Source organism: Harmonia axyridis, chromosome 3 (assembly GCF_914767665.1).
Source record: "Harmonia axyridis chromosome 3, icHarAxyr1.1, whole genome shotgun sequence".
NCBI lineage: Eukaryota > Metazoa > Arthropoda > Insecta > Coleoptera > Coccinellidae > Harmonia > Harmonia axyridis.
Genome location: NC_059503.1, coordinates 28,631,856 through 28,647,074, shown reverse-complemented (window position 1 = coordinate 28,647,074; position 15,219 = coordinate 28,631,856). Strand labels below are relative to the sequence as shown.

Sequence of the window (15,219 nt, the reverse complement as noted above, 5' to 3'; positions counted from 1 at the left end):
GTAGAAGATATTTCATTTTGCATACATACACAATATATATATGTATACAGTATTATAAATACCTACATGTACATATTTACATATAACGTGTTACATGTACTTAGGAGTTTTGTTCAGTTTTGTTTTATTTTATGAGAAAATAATATTTTCCTACAACTGCTATGAAAAGTAGCGTATTCTGCATAGTTTACTCAATTGCAAAACTATATATTGCGCATACTGTAGGAAATATTATTCCCCACGGCACTTTGCCCACACCTCCCTTGGTAGACCAATGAAATTGGGTTTTTGAGTCGTTTCTATGGAAACGCTATAAATTAGCACTAAGATGCATAGAATACCTGGTGTGTTTACTGATTCGATATTGTTTCAGACTTTTCGAGAGACCCACCTGTTGCTTTGGTGGTGTGCTTCACCAGAGTGCTGTAAGGTGGCGCTCTTTAAAATTTTTCGAATTCCCGTATCTGCCTGGTGCCGTTTAAAAAGGAAATACTGATTTTAGACACTGCAAACATTCACAATAAATTACAATTCAGTTCATATCGAATTTGTACTCAAATGAATGGAATATAATGACAGACCATCATAGAATATAAAATATTATTGTTCTATACTCAAAGTTCACGACAAGAGCGTAGAAATAGGGGGATACTGGGGGTAATTACACGGTGATCCTAAATTGGGGATACAAATGAAAATGACAGATTTCCGGATCATTTTAAGAAAAAAAGTCCTATAACATGAGTCCCCATACATTTTGTTTTGAGATACATGTGTTGAAGTTCAAGTTATTTTCTCGTATAACCTTCCCTTCACAAGATATTCAATATGAATTGGCCATAGATATTCCAGTTTAAAGTTTCCACTATGTGATATGCTAATTTTGAATGCAAATCTACAGGGTGATATATTTTCTGAAAGGATGCCTGCTTCCTTCCTCCAAATCTATATTTTGGTGAATGGCTGTTAGTTTAGAAAAATATAGAAAAAAAACTCTGGTCCTGTACTACACTTTTTGGTTTGTTATAGTTTTGTCGTATCTGCTATCGATGTCGAGAAAAATCTCTAGTAATCCTCAGGAAAATCCAAATTATTTTTAAGATCCAGCTAGTAAGCTCTAATGAATGCATTAATTATAAGTTTTGGTATTTATTTACCTAATCTGTAGCGAAGATTAATAAGTATTTGATAAACTGTACGACACACTAGAAACAACCTGTATATTGAAAGCAAAGCCTTTGTGGGCTCATATTCATGAAACTTTTTTTCTCAAAATTATCCAAGTAATTTCTCATTTTCCTTCGTAACTCTTATTTGAGAACAAGGTAAGAACAACCGAATTAGTAACAACAAAAATTATTTCGAGTAATTTGGTTCAAACTTCATTATCAAACTTCTTTTTTTAACATTACAGATATGAATAAAAGTTGTCGTCAAAAATTTTTTTTTCGATTATCCCTCCCCAAGAAAAAAAGATCTACGCCCTTGGTTCACAAGAGTCGAGAATTGAGAGAAATGTCAAATGTAAACGATGTATGCGCCATCTGAAAAGCCCGCGATCCCTCGAAATCAAGTAGGTAAAAATCTCCCGTTTTGTCTGAAAGTTTTACAGGTATAAGTAGACACACCAGGTATTCTATGCATCTTAATTAGCACATACTGTCAACGAAGGTCATTTTGATTTGAATCATGTCCATTACTTGAATTATTGAAATTTGTGCAGCTGTAGGAAAAGTATAGTGTGCAACATGTGGAGAAAGTCCTTCTCTCGCTCGTGTATTTGCGGCACTCGCCTTTCAGGCTCGTGCCACAAACTTCCACACTCGCGAGAAAAGTTGGACTTTCCCCACTTGTTGCACAATATACTATTTTTTGTGATATGATTAATAAACCTTATTTTGATAATTTATAAGTTGCTTTATTTCATAAATTAAAATCACTCCAGTAATCCGGACGCCTCAATAATCCGGGCAGGTACCGGAACGATATCTGCCCGGACCACTGAAGTTATACTGTAAGAAGGTCTAGAGGCAATTTATCATCAATTACTTCTTCATTTGAACTTGCGATTTTCAGAATATTTTTTCCTGCAAAATATACTTATTAATAATATTTTCCTATAGCCCAAAATGCATATTAAGAGAGATATATCCTTCCAAAGTTGATGCAAAAAAAATTTCTCCGCATAACTTCTAAACGGTGAATGCCACGAAATTGAAATTTCGTGCATAAATATATGTTGTTAAAATAAATTTTTTTATTGCACTTCTGAAAACATCCTTCATAACAATATCAGAAATGTAATGAAAAAATGTGTTTTAACGCATAAGCTTGAATTATTTTTGACTCTACAGACTGGTACGAAAGTAGTGAAACACGATACTACCCTGTTTTTTCAGTTGAAAACGCCCTGCAATTTTTATATCATACTGATTATAATCTCCATGAAATTCTGATTTCGAAATATGTACCCCATTTGTCATCATTTATATGTTACTTTATTACATAGGCAACTTATGCCGAAAAATTTCATGGATCAAATGGTTTGAAACTATAGATCATATTTCGAAAACAGCTCGAGATAATTGTACGATTTTTTTATTGAACTCCCGAAAAGTTTTCAAGTCTTCTGTAAATTTACGGATCACTCTACAGGTGTTCTGATAGACACTGAAATTTAAACAATTACCTTCAATCAATAAGCCCATTTATTTAAATAGCATCTCTTGAATTTTTTTTGCGTGTCGGATAACCTAGTGAGTATATAGTCTTCATGTTTTGTTAAGACATGTGCGCAAAATGAATATTTCTTTAAATGATCGAATTTCATGTTTCGTACGGAAACAGGCAATATACATATATACTTTCCTTGCATACACTTCCAAAGGTATAAGATTACTCAACTCTACTTAATACCTACTAATAATATTAATGAAGATTCAAAGAAAATCATCAAAATTTTAGAAAACATTCATTTCAACAAAATTAAATGGAGATGACCACGTGAACAAACAGAAACATAGTCTGAATTTTCTGAATTCGAAATGACCGCATATTTTCAGCTGAAAAGTCTCATTAATATTATCGCTCGTATATGATCTGCTCAGATCTCAACGCTTCGTTCCAAAGCTTGCCATCAACAGAGAATTGTCAATAGGTTTGCAAATTTTTGAGTCTGGAGTTCATCAAGTCTTATTTCAATCAAATTTAAACTCACATCTTTACTGACCATATGTTTACCCCAGCTTTTGACTCTCGAGTGTGGTTACCTTTGATTATCTGTGATCCAAATCGGTAATTTTGAAGAGCTAGTTCATGACGTCATGTGACCAAAACCGCTTGAATACAGTTGGTTATTGTTGGTAATTACCAATGATAATAAGGTTATTCGCTTGTTTTTCTAGGCATCTTACATATGGCCCTGAGTGTAGGTGAGAGCAATGAGAGGGGGAAGGAAGAGTTTTTTTTTCCCCTGAAGCAATAACTTCCAACCATACGAATTACATGATGAATTACAAATCATGATCCAAATTTACTTGACTTCATTAAAGATGTGACACGCTGCTCCAATATTTTACAGAAAACCACAAGGAATTTACCCAAGTGAGTATACAGCCTTTGCCGAAAGCTTTACAAAATTAAAGCTTAAAATTATACACAATGAATCAGGGAATTTCAGCATTGGCGGTTTCATCTATTGAAGCTGATAAAGCATCCCAACTGGACTTCTATTAGTAATGAGTTTAGTAAGGCTAAAAGCAGAAAATTTCTCACTTTAATTTTTACTTTTTTATCTGATTACATTTCAATTAATAAAAATTACAATTTTGGGTCTGTTTTATGAAAACGTTTTCTTGCCTTATCAGAGGACATAGCAAAATGTATCTAGTCCACATCAAATTAAGATTTATACTACTTGCACTCTCTGCAAAATATGAAAATTATAAGTAAAATAGTTTTAGTACTGATCTGAATCTTTCGGACTCAAGCAGATTCTATAGTTTAAATATGTATTTCCAATTACTTGTGATATAACCTGTATATACATATGAATATAATCAATTAGCTTGAGATCAATGAATAACACACATGTAATTTTTAAAATGATTCATGATCAAAATCAAACAAAAGAAACAATCAATTTTACGAAAATTGAGCAAGATCAGTTGAATGCTCGCGAACTTCAAAGTAATTACAATCCTCTTTAACGGGCTATTCCAATGAAATATGAATTGCATAGTCCTTCTTTCTATTTTGATAGTAAATGTTCAAGTGTTTCAATAATTTCAATAACAAATAATATTACTTTCAGATTTTATTATTCTAGAACAATGATCTCTGTGGATGAATGAACATATAGGTATAAAAAAATTAAGTCTTTGTCTGATTCATAATATAATTAGGTTAACTAGACTTTTTTCTTCAAATTATGATACAATATAAACAATATTTATACAGCCTTTCATTCTCAATTTCATTTCCATATACTGAAATTACTTCTTCTTTGATTCTGAAACAAGACAACAATCCTAAGCAAAAGGGCATGAATCAAACAGAATAAAGTTACCTTCAGTTTGTTTCCTATGAAATTCTGAAAAGAAAAAGAAAACATAAATCAGCCACCAAAAAATGCTATGTTTTACATTCAACTTTTGGGGAGCTGACATTTTGTTCAAACTGGAGCTTACCCATGTATTCTAACTGCTGTTTACGATGAGCCTCCATAAGAGCATTCAACTCAGCCTTTTGTCGGTTCAACATTTCCTCGAAAGTTTCTTCCTATGGAACAGAGAGAAGAATTAATAAAACTCCCCATAAGAACGAAATAAAGGTAAGTAGAGCAAAATTTGGTGTTATAAGCTAATGAAGCATACACTACACGTTCTTTCCTTTACCTAATTTTTCATTGCTAGCTTCTTACGAGCACTATATTTCTGAAGCAATTAGAAGTTTATCAATTAATCTTCTAATGAAGCGTAGAAAATGAAACAGTGATAAGCATTACGTACCAAAGCCGATCCAAGAGTGGCAATGAAAGCATAGATCCCAAGAGAGCAAGTCGCCCCATTCGCAACCAAAATAAAAATGGCCTCATTGAAAATCTTACCGTTTTGACAAAGTAACTCTCCAAATATTGTTCAATAGGCACCACTGCCAAACACCATGGCTTACCGCAACAACATTTGTACACATGCCTAACTTCCGCATGATGAGATCTACCATGGTGATGAGGATGGTGATGGGTGTGGCCGAAAGCATTGGGCGTGTCTGGATGTACAGTATGAGGGGAGCAGACGATATACTGCGGCGCAGTCTGGTTACCATGAGAGATGGTTGATACGTTGTGGATATTGGAGGGAAGGGCGCTAAGCGGGGAAAACGCGTGGTAAGGTCTAGTCGAATAATCTCTTTGATGATCGTCGTGAGACGGTGGAGGGGAGGAGGAGAACCTGTGATGCAACCTTTTATACCTATAGTTTTCGTTATCATAATCTAATCTACCTCTATGTGAACTGGGGAACTGTGCACCGTGTATAGTATGATACGGACAGAAGACGTCCTCTCTAGGAGGGCTGAAGAGGATATCTTGCCTCTTAGTCAAGTTGTGCATCGAGTTGGAATGCTTGAACTTCAACTGACGTTTCAGTAGCTCGCTCGGAGCTTCCTCGCGTCTACAGTGCCCATGATCCTCGAAGTAAGAGGAGTATTGTCTATCTCTAGAACCGAAATGGTACTCCGTAAAATCCTCAGATCCTGGAGTATCCATCGACATGGTCGAATAGTTGCAACCCAAAGCTACGCCGTGGGTCTTTGCAGATGGCATTCCGTGGAACGACTGTCTGGAGGAAAGCTTCGGGTGCTTAGAGTATCTTTCCTCGTTTTTCCGGAGTTTGTAATCTTCCGGCAATCGTCTGGCGTTCACGAACTCCTCAAAATGAGTTTTGGCTGGTGGAGACAGAACGTCTTCGTCAGACATCTCAAAAAGATCGTCTGCCTCATAGTGGTTTTTACAAGATTCGAAGCTGTAATCGTCGCCTTCATCAAAGTCGGCACAGCTGCCGTCGAGTCCTCCATCCATGCTGGCGATGCGTAACAGCAAAGGCCGTGCGTACTCCATAGAAGTGGCATAGATGTTAGGCATGCTGTTGCTGTAGTTCTCTTCAGGAGGATGTATCACGATCTGAGGATATTCCTTCAGATTGGTGCATGCGTTCCTGTTCTCGATGCTTCTCCTGGGGGATAATCTCTCAGGGGTCTCCGTTGCGCTCTTTCTTATTGGCAAAATCGACTCGATACCTTTCTTTAAGTCGTCATAAGATACAGATTTACGAAGAGGGCGCGCGGCTAGGTGAGAGTGACAAAATGATTGAGTGTCATTTTTCGGTTGGTTAGTCTTTCCACAAGTGAGGTTAGAATGGACAGTGGTGCCGATATTGGTTGTTTTGATGTCTACGCCATGCTTCTACAAGACAAAATAAAAAAAAAATCTGAACTACACGTGTATAAAGAGCGGTGCGACAAGAGCGGAAAATTTCAATAAACTCAACTGAATGATTCAGAATCCTCCTGATAATCAGGACTTTGAATGGTTATCTAAACATTGGAAATTTGCCGCACTTATTGAAGCACTCTTCATGAAAAAAAAAAGATTAATCAAGAGGTTAAGACGAAATCACAACGACGGACTGATTTAGTAGAAACAAAAACACGAGGAAAATACGACATCAAAACTACAAATATATTAGTAGAGGTATGAACGATTCACTCGTTTGTTTTGACGTCTATACTCACCCTAACTTTGGAAACTTCCAACGGGAATTCTGAAAAACAAGAAACAAAACATTATATTTGGCATAATCTAAACGAAAGCTGAATCAAACAATAATTACCTTGATTTGGCGGCAGACTTCCAGCCAACACATTTGCCAGACTATTGAATGTATCATTGATTATGGTCTTAACGTCGGCCTTGTCTTCTTTAGGATCATGACCGTTACCTCCAGAGTTCATTTGTGGAGGTGCTATAACACTGGAAGCTACCGGTTCTAGCACCTCCGCCTTCTTTTCTTTAGACGGCAAAACTAACTTATTTGGATCAGGCTCGGTAACAACACTAACCTAGAAATATTACCAAGTTATATTACCCTTCAAATTGTGTGAGTTGAGTGAGGACTCACTTTAAACCTAGATATTTTTCTTTCTTTCTTGGCGTTATCCGACTCCTGAGGAGAAAGCTGCAATGCCGGTGCGATTTCCTGACCAACTCTAGAATGCTCCTGGGCAGTTACGGCCTCCGTTCTAGAGTTTATCCTGGACAGTTGACTGTTGAACTCGTTCATTATCTGGGTGTTCTTCGTGGGGTCCGTCTTAGAGGAGAAGGGACTGTGTTCTAACTCCACCACCGGTGAGAGGACCTCAGAAGTGGCAGCGCCACTGTGAGGAGAACCGGCAACGTCAACACCAAGCTGCCGAAAATAAGATTCGATTATAATATTGTCAGTTGGGCTAGTGAGTACATGGATCTACAAATCTAAAAGAGATAGAATGGATTGTTTTGACTTACGGTAGTCCGTGCAATTGGCAGGGAGGAAGACAACTTTTGCTGAAGACTTTGCAGGTGGACATCGTATTTCACGTCTGAAGTGGGAGTGGAAGCTTGACTACTCTTGTTTGAGTTACTGTAAATAAAATGTCATTCCCATATTTCTACTATTATAAATCACCTACCTCTCTACGATCTGTTTGATGTTATCTGGCATTTTCTTGACTAGGGTAACTCCTTGATGCAACGGATCTTCCACAGGCATCGGATGCTGGAACTGTTGCCCCCTAACGGCCATGTTCTGAACAGATACAGAGCCAGACATGCCTCCGATGGGAGGTGATGTCACTTCTCCGACTTGTGGTGGAGCGTAAGTGACGTTGGGCGTTGCTATGTCTACCACATTGGTGGTTATCGCAGAGCCAACTACGTTCAACATCATCGGTTGAGTGACATGGTGAATAACGGGTGGTAGCGATGAGGGAATAGATATCGGAACTTGTTGGGGTAAAACCTGAGGACCAGCTACATATTGCTGTGGCGGTAGGTTGATGGGCGCAGTCGTCGGTGCCTGCGGAAGATTGAGGGGTATAGGTTGTGGTACCGTCGTCAGTGTGACCTAAAAACAATAACAATTTAGCTCGAACGAAAATGATGTCGGATCGGATTAAGATTCACCTGGGATATCTGAGATAGCGGTGGTTGCGTCAGGACGTTTTGGGGTTGCAGTGCGGGAGGAGCTTGTTGGACAAAACTGGGCGGTCCCATTATGTGCTGCGGTTGTGAGGACATCGGAATACTATTAGGCTGACATATGGGCGGAGTAACTGGTTGACTATGGGGAATCTGTTGGAACTGCTGGACTATCTGAGGCATCTGTAAAGCGAAAATTCAAAACATGTAACACAAAACACAACAATGAGCGGACGAAGAAATTCTTACTTGCTGATGTTGAGTCTGCAATATAGGCTGCTGAGGAGGAAGCTGAGCGACCTGCTGAGCCGGTTGCGTCTGTACTGGACCTGGTTGTGCCATTGGTGGTTGAGGCGGACTAACCTGCTGCTGAGGCAACTGCTGGTTCTGAACAGGCTGCTGCTGACTAGGCGTAGACTGAACAGGCTGAGATTGCTGTTGCGCTTGAGTGAGTATTTGCTGGCTCTGGACATTTTGAGGCGGTGCAACGGGCTGTGGCTGCGGAACTGGTATCTGAACATTCGGCTGTGGTTTCTGTGTTACCGGCACAGCTACCTCCTTCTTCGATTCGCTTTCTGACGACTCCTTTTTGTGGACAGGATGACCACTATGTTTAAGATTATCCAGGCTGATCTTCAGCTGTTCCAGAGTGTTGATCATTTCTGGTCCACAAACAGGTGCCGGTTGCTCCTCCTTATATGGTTCATCCTTCATCGAAGAGACACTGTGTTTCTGTTCAACTATTTTCTCCAGCTCCGTGATAGCTTTAGGAGTCTCCAACTGACCTGAGTTCTTTCTACAGGTTTCGGATTGTACTGTTGAGGAGGGAATAGATTCCACATTCGCTGTAGCTGGAGAGGTTTGCGTATTATCGATAACCTCGTTGGCATTTTTAGATTGCTCCTGTGAGGGTTCCACATCAAATTCTTTATCTTTTGGTACATCCAACTGACCAGAGAGTACTGGACTCACTAAGAACCTTGAAATCTTCCTTTGAGGTACTTTTAAAGCTGATTCCGGTGTCTTACATTCTGAAGACTTAATTTCGACATTGTTCTCATCCTCTATTGTTTTGGAAGAGTCTTGCTTGACGTCTGAACCCTCCTCTGGCTTAAGGATAAACATTTTGACGTCAACTTTTTGTCCAGGCAACAGTTTGACTTCTCCCTTCTTTAGACTATTATTCAGTTCCGCTTTGAGTTCGTCGTCATTTTCTGGCTCCTGTTTTGACTCTACAACTGTGGGCCCATCTGTTGTCGAAATATTCTCTCTCTTCAAAGCAGGAGATTTGCTCTCCGTCACGTAGGTGTGCTCGGGAGTGTACTCACTAGCAGTGCTTGTCTTTCGGGATACGGTTCCGCTACTGTTCAGACTTTCCCTGTTGCGCAGATTCGAAGACAGCTTTTCAGTTAACGATGATTTCAAACCTGCCAGTGTGTTATCCGTCTTGCTTTGCTCGGAAAACGGTTGCTTCATAAGGTTCTGCAAACTTGTTTCTTCTCGCTGTAAATTTATAGGAAAAAATTTACAAAATAATCGATAAGTGATACACGACTTCCTACTCAAATACGAATTACAATTCATGCGAATTTGATTTTTGACTATTTTCCTGTACTTCTTCTACATAAACTCACTACTTTATATGGAAGTGAAGTGACCTGTAAACAATTATCTGCTATATTGATCAAAATTCAACTTGTTTCAATACCAACTGTCAAATGCTATTGTTCTGGTGACGCGATCAACATAAATTTTCGCATGAAGTTAGAAATTGTCGTTTGACATTTAAGTAGAAACCTGATAATCTAGACTAATTGTTATTAGGCATTATTATATATGAATATTTTTTGGTCCTTACTGGATGGAAATTCATTATAGATAAAATAATGAGCAATTTTAACTAATCTTTTAATGTTTGCGACAATTGTTTCGCAAACACTGTAGCTTCATCAGGTTACATTTCGACTGATGATCAGTCGAAATGATTGGGGAAAATGAAGTCCATGAAATGCATTTAATATTTTTATAAATCTCACTCGCTCAAGTCGATAGTGCAATCATTTATCGGAAACATTTAACAAAGGTACAACCCATACACAACTTTGGAACATAACACCAACATTACATCAGCTTGATTCATATCGAAAACGATATGTAAAAAAATTTATTCTGATCTTTACTTACTGATCTGTGCCTTCTGTGTGTTTTTTTGTGAGGGTGCCTTGTTAGAGAAGCATGCCTGACCTGTGTTAGTGCAGCGTGTAAAATAAAAAAATCTCTCTCCAATAATTGACATCGATAGCCACTTTACAGGTACATAATAATCCATTGATAGAGTTCAGAATCCATCTCGATTTTATTTGGTACTACCAAATTTTAGTGAATGTTCACATTTTCAACCTTTTATGAGATTCTGAACCCTTTTCCCTCCCCCATTTACTATAGCAGACCTTACCTTTTGAACATAAGGTTGAGTTACTTCAGGTATTTTATCTGGGTTAGCGTTCAACTGCCCTATTATCTCCTTTAGGTGTTCCTCCAAGGTAGTATGGGGCCCCGGTTTCAACAATTCTTGTTTGATCATCCCTTCAATAATGTCTTGGGGAGTGGTGTCCGATCTGTTGAACTTGAAGCTGATAGTTTTCTGTTTACACAGAAGCTGACATTCCACTGTGCCGTCAGGGTGTACCTTATGCACTATCAACTGGTGGCGGGTAGAACCGCCCCTTTTTCTACGAGCTTTGTCGTCGGACGCAGAAGAGGTGTTAGTATCGTCTTCTCTACTTACTTGAGTTTCTAGACCTGAAGTTGCGTGTTGTTCCTCATGCACTGCCGTATCTAGAGGATTCTGCGGATCATTCCTTGTTTCGGTAGTTAGGGCCTTCTGGTTGTCAAACGATTGACTGGAGATATCCTGGAATTAGTAAATTTCAGTTAGGGTTATCCATTGCCTCTGTAAAGTAACCTTACCTCTTGTATCTGGTGATAAGAAGGTTGATAATCCTGAGACGTAGAGGGCTGAGATGTGGAAGACAACCTTCTCTGATCATTTGGATGGCTATCAAATGACGTCATCGCAGGCAGCGACACTCTTTGTTGAGATTCCTTGATCACCGGAGCGTTCTGCTGTGCAAGTTTTTGTTGTAACTCAGCAAGATTCATGGGGGGCGCTTCGGTAGACGACATTCTATGATTAGCTAAGGACTGCTGTGAAACCTGCTCGCTCGGCTGTTCCACAGGCTAAAAGAAGGGAACGTTAGTTTGAATCTAAAATTTCAATACTTCTCCATCGATCACTCACCTGTGCCGGTTGCGTTTGACCAATATGACCCTGCGCAATGGGTTGAGCTACAGTGACTTGATTCATTTGGACCATTTGTTGATTCTGCTGAGGCTGCTGAATATACTGATTCTGATCTACTTGCTGCTGCTGAATATATTGATTCTGATCCACTTGCTGCTGCTGAATATATTGATTCTGATCCACTTGCTGCTGCTGAATATACTGATTCTGATCCACTTGCTGCTGCTGAATATACTGGTTTTGATCCACCTGTTGCGGAACATACTGCTGAGGAGGTTGCATCTGTTGAGATTGTGACGCTTGAATCTGTTGGACAGGTGGAAGTTGCTGTTGCTGAGCAGGTATCTGCTGCTGAGTTTGCTGCGTCGTTATTTGCGGTTGTTGGTACAACTGCTGCAAAGGCTCACCTTTCGATTGATAAACCTGGTGTTCTACTGAAGTTTGAGAAATATATTGTTGATACTGAGCTGCCTGAGACTGTTGCTGATTATATGCGGGAGGCGCCTGCTGTCCTTGGTACATGTGTGGTTGCTGTGATGTCCCCTGCTGATTGTATTGCGACTGTTGCGCAGTATTTTGCTGAGCATATTGGGCCGCCTGAGCCTGAGATGTGTTCTGTTGAGCATACTGCGTTTGCGGCGTTCCCTGAGATGAGAACTGTGCCTGCTGCGTGCTTTGTTGAGGATACTGAACTTGTTGGGACTGTGTAGAACTCTGTTGAGAATACTGACATTGATGTGTTTGAGGGGCGTTCGGCTGTGAATACTGAGTTTGCTGGGTACCCTGTGGTTGTTGGTACTGTGCAGGTTGTGTTTGTTGCGAACCCTGTTGCGTGTACTGCGTTTGAGGTGTTCCTTGCTGAGTATATTGTGTTTGCTGAGGCTGTGGATTCGTCTGCTGGGCATATTGGGGCTGCTGAGTTTGCGGAGCCCCCTGTTGCGCAAACTGAGGCTGACCCTGTTGAGGGGTACTTTGCTGTGTATACTGGGTCTGAGGAGTTTGATAAGAATTCTGATCCACAAAATGACCCTGTTGCTGATAGCTTACAGTTTGCTGGGGCATATAATTTTGCGATGATTGAGGTTGATAATTCACTTGCTGAGATGTTTGTTGAGTAGGGTAATTACTATGTGTAGATGAAGGAGCTTGTTCAGTATATTGCCCCTGCTGATAAGTCTGGGGCTGTGCCGGCTGGAAATTACCTTGTTGTTGAGGTTGAGGATAAATAATGTAACCTGTAAAAAATTCAAATTATTTTCTAGGAATTGCTTTTAATTCAATAAAATTACCTTCAACCTGATGAACCATCTGCTGGGTACCTTGATGCTGTTGAGTACTCAATTGTGGATCTATTTGTGTCTGAGGGTTGATCTTGTCAATCTGACTGTCCACACTCAGTCTGTGCTCCACTTGGGGTGTGGTAGCGTGCAACAGTTCCGGTTGAGAAATGCTGCTAAGTTTATGTTGATTTTCAACTATGACATTAAGATACTCCTGCTGATTTTCCAAAATGTAATTCTGCTGAATGAATTGCTGCTGTTGGCTTTGCTGTGTATGTATAGTGACCTGTTGCTGAACTGGATCCACAGACTGCTGTCTCTGTATGTTATGCTGGGCCTCAGAGTGCTGCTGGGAAGTTTGCTGCTGTTGAATTTGATGAGGCTGTTGCTGCATTTGATGCGGAGGCTGTTGCTGTTGAATCTGCTGTTGTGGAGCCTGTTGTTGCTGTTGGGGAATCTGCTGGGTTTGTTGAAACACTTGAGCTTCTTGTTGCTGAACCTGTTGCGATTGTTGCTGGTATTGGGTGGTGATGTGATGTTGTTGTATCATACCAGAGTCTTGCTGGGATGGTTGAGATTGTTGTACAAACTGAAAAAGGGAAGGAATTGATCAATTTCAAAAATATATTTCATAAAGGATAGAATGAGAGCAATTCGTTAAAAAAAGACATTATTTCCTAGCGGGTCTACATAGTCTTACGTCGAGAGTTGAAAGAGACAGCTTTCTGAAGCTATTGCCCAGTTTTCGTATCCGATAGATGACCCTCAAATAAGAAGATTTATCCTATAAGAACACGGAACATGGAAGTGAAGAATATGAAATAGAAAAGTAATGAGAATAAATCTTTTTTATTTTTAACTAACCTGTTGAGTTTGCTCTTGTTGAATAATATTCTGGGGCTGCTGATATTGAGGTTGGGACATCTGGCTGGATTCCTGGATTATCTGAGTCTGCTGAGCTTGGTGTGGTTGTCCTTGTTGATTGTAATGCTGAGGAGGAAGCTGTTGGGACTGGTTCTCTGTACTTGTTTGCTGGTAACTGGGTTGAGACTGGAAGCATAAGCAATATTGAAAACTCCAGAAAATCCCAGACGCCACAGCTCAAAAGCTTTTGCGCTTGTTCAATAATAGCGAATATATTTCACTGATTTAAATGTTGTTTCTGACTCAATTACATTCTCAGTCAGTGTATACGCGCTTCAAGATAAAAATTTATGAATACGTTTTCAGGAAACCATATGATTTAGAAGATTATCTTATTCATCTTTTACGGATGTTTTGATGAGTATAATGCAAATGCAGAATCTTTGATGGTTTTTATGTTGAAGTGGTCTGTATTCCTTCCAGTTGTTTCTGAATCGATTACATTTTCAGGGTGAAAACGTATTGACGAAATTTTGTTCAATATTTTGAAATCAGATAAAAAAGTTTCAAACAAAAGTTACTACTTTTTTTATGAGAAATACGAATCTGTACTAAAAAATATATCTTTCTCCCTATATGCTGTTACAAACTTTCAATGGGATGGGTCGAATAATTTTTTTAGATATCGAATTTTTTTAATATTCTAGTTAAACGATACTTTTGAAATTTCACACAATCCCTCGTTTCATTATTTGACAACTATACTGTATATATATTAAGTTTCAATTCAGTCGAATCGGTATTCAGTTTTCAAACGTACACTAAAAATTTCAAGTAGCTAGGTTTGTTGGAGTTATCGTATTCACGGGAAAGGACGGTTGAAACCAGCACAAATATATTAACATTTCGAAGAAAAAAACGCATAATAATGACAAAACAATATTTCTCACTTGATAGACCTGTTGTGTTGGCTGAGGTTGAGGTGTGGGTTGCTGCTGGGGAACGTTGGAGGATTGTTGCTGCTGTTGAGATAATTGCTGTTCTACTTGTTGCTGAATATATTGCTGATACTGCATCTGCTGTGCTAAAGCCTCCTGTTCCTTCGACCTTTGCGCTTCCCTTTCCTTTGTTATCTGAGTTATTTGAGCTTTCAGAAGTTGAGCCACAGTTTTGGCGTCATCTTCAAAGATGATTCCAGACTTTGCCTAAAAAATAATCGATATAACCTTTTTTGTTAAAACATAAAAGGATACTACTAAGCGGAGTTTCTTGAATTCGGAAAAATTCGAAAGAATATTCATTTGAATTTTCAATTTCAATTCACTGTCATGTTTGAAGTGACACTGTCTGAAGTGACAGTTCACAAATTGTGTGTTCCATTCGAATATAGATTTCTGTCATAAATATATGCAATAAGTAGCTACAACCCAAATAGCATATCTTGAAATTGAAATTTATTTTCACCAGGAATTCATTTGTCGAGCAAATTCAACTTACAAATTGAAAATCTTGAGAATTCTTATTAAGTATGTGCT

At 39.0% G+C, this 15,219-nt stretch overlaps 1 protein-coding gene across 12 annotated transcripts in view; it reads right to left on the bottom strand.

Moving 5' to 3' along the window:
* Window positions 1-4,382: 4,382 nt before the first annotated feature.
* Window positions 4,383-15,219, bottom strand: part of LOC123676556 — a 29,969-nt gene continuing 19,132 nt past the window's right edge. For 9 of the 12 annotated variants that reach the window (XR_006746965.1, XR_006746966.1, XR_006746967.1 and 6 more), the window contains 16 exons: window positions 14,635-14,889; window positions 13,685-13,870; window positions 12,830-13,409; window positions 11,538-12,775; window positions 11,207-11,476; window positions 11,025-11,150; window positions 8,486-9,739; window positions 8,222-8,419; window positions 7,729-8,162; window positions 7,565-7,679; window positions 7,179-7,466; window positions 6,891-7,119; window positions 6,793-6,821; window positions 5,108-6,463; window positions 4,568-4,779; window positions 4,383-4,510 (listed from right to left, as the gene is read on the bottom strand). Coding sequence is in view for 2 of the 12 variants with exons in the window: in XM_045612508.1 (XP_045468464.1) it covers window positions 4,494-4,510; window positions 4,568-4,591; window positions 4,689-4,779; window positions 5,108-6,463; window positions 6,793-6,821; window positions 6,891-7,119; window positions 7,179-7,466; window positions 7,565-7,679; window positions 7,729-8,162; window positions 8,222-8,419; window positions 8,486-9,739; window positions 11,025-11,150; window positions 11,207-11,476; window positions 11,538-12,775; window positions 12,830-13,409; window positions 13,685-13,870; window positions 14,635-14,889 (6,690 nt within the window). In the remaining 10 variants the exon portion in view is untranslated. The remainder of the gene's footprint in view (window positions 4,511-4,567; window positions 4,780-5,107; window positions 6,464-6,792; window positions 6,822-6,890; window positions 7,120-7,178; window positions 7,467-7,564; window positions 7,680-7,728; window positions 8,163-8,221; window positions 8,420-8,485; window positions 9,740-11,024; window positions 11,151-11,206; window positions 11,477-11,537; window positions 12,776-12,829; window positions 13,410-13,684; window positions 13,871-14,634; window positions 14,890-15,219) is intronic. The other 3 variants (XM_045612508.1, XM_045612509.1, XR_006746974.1) reach the window with 3 other exon arrangements.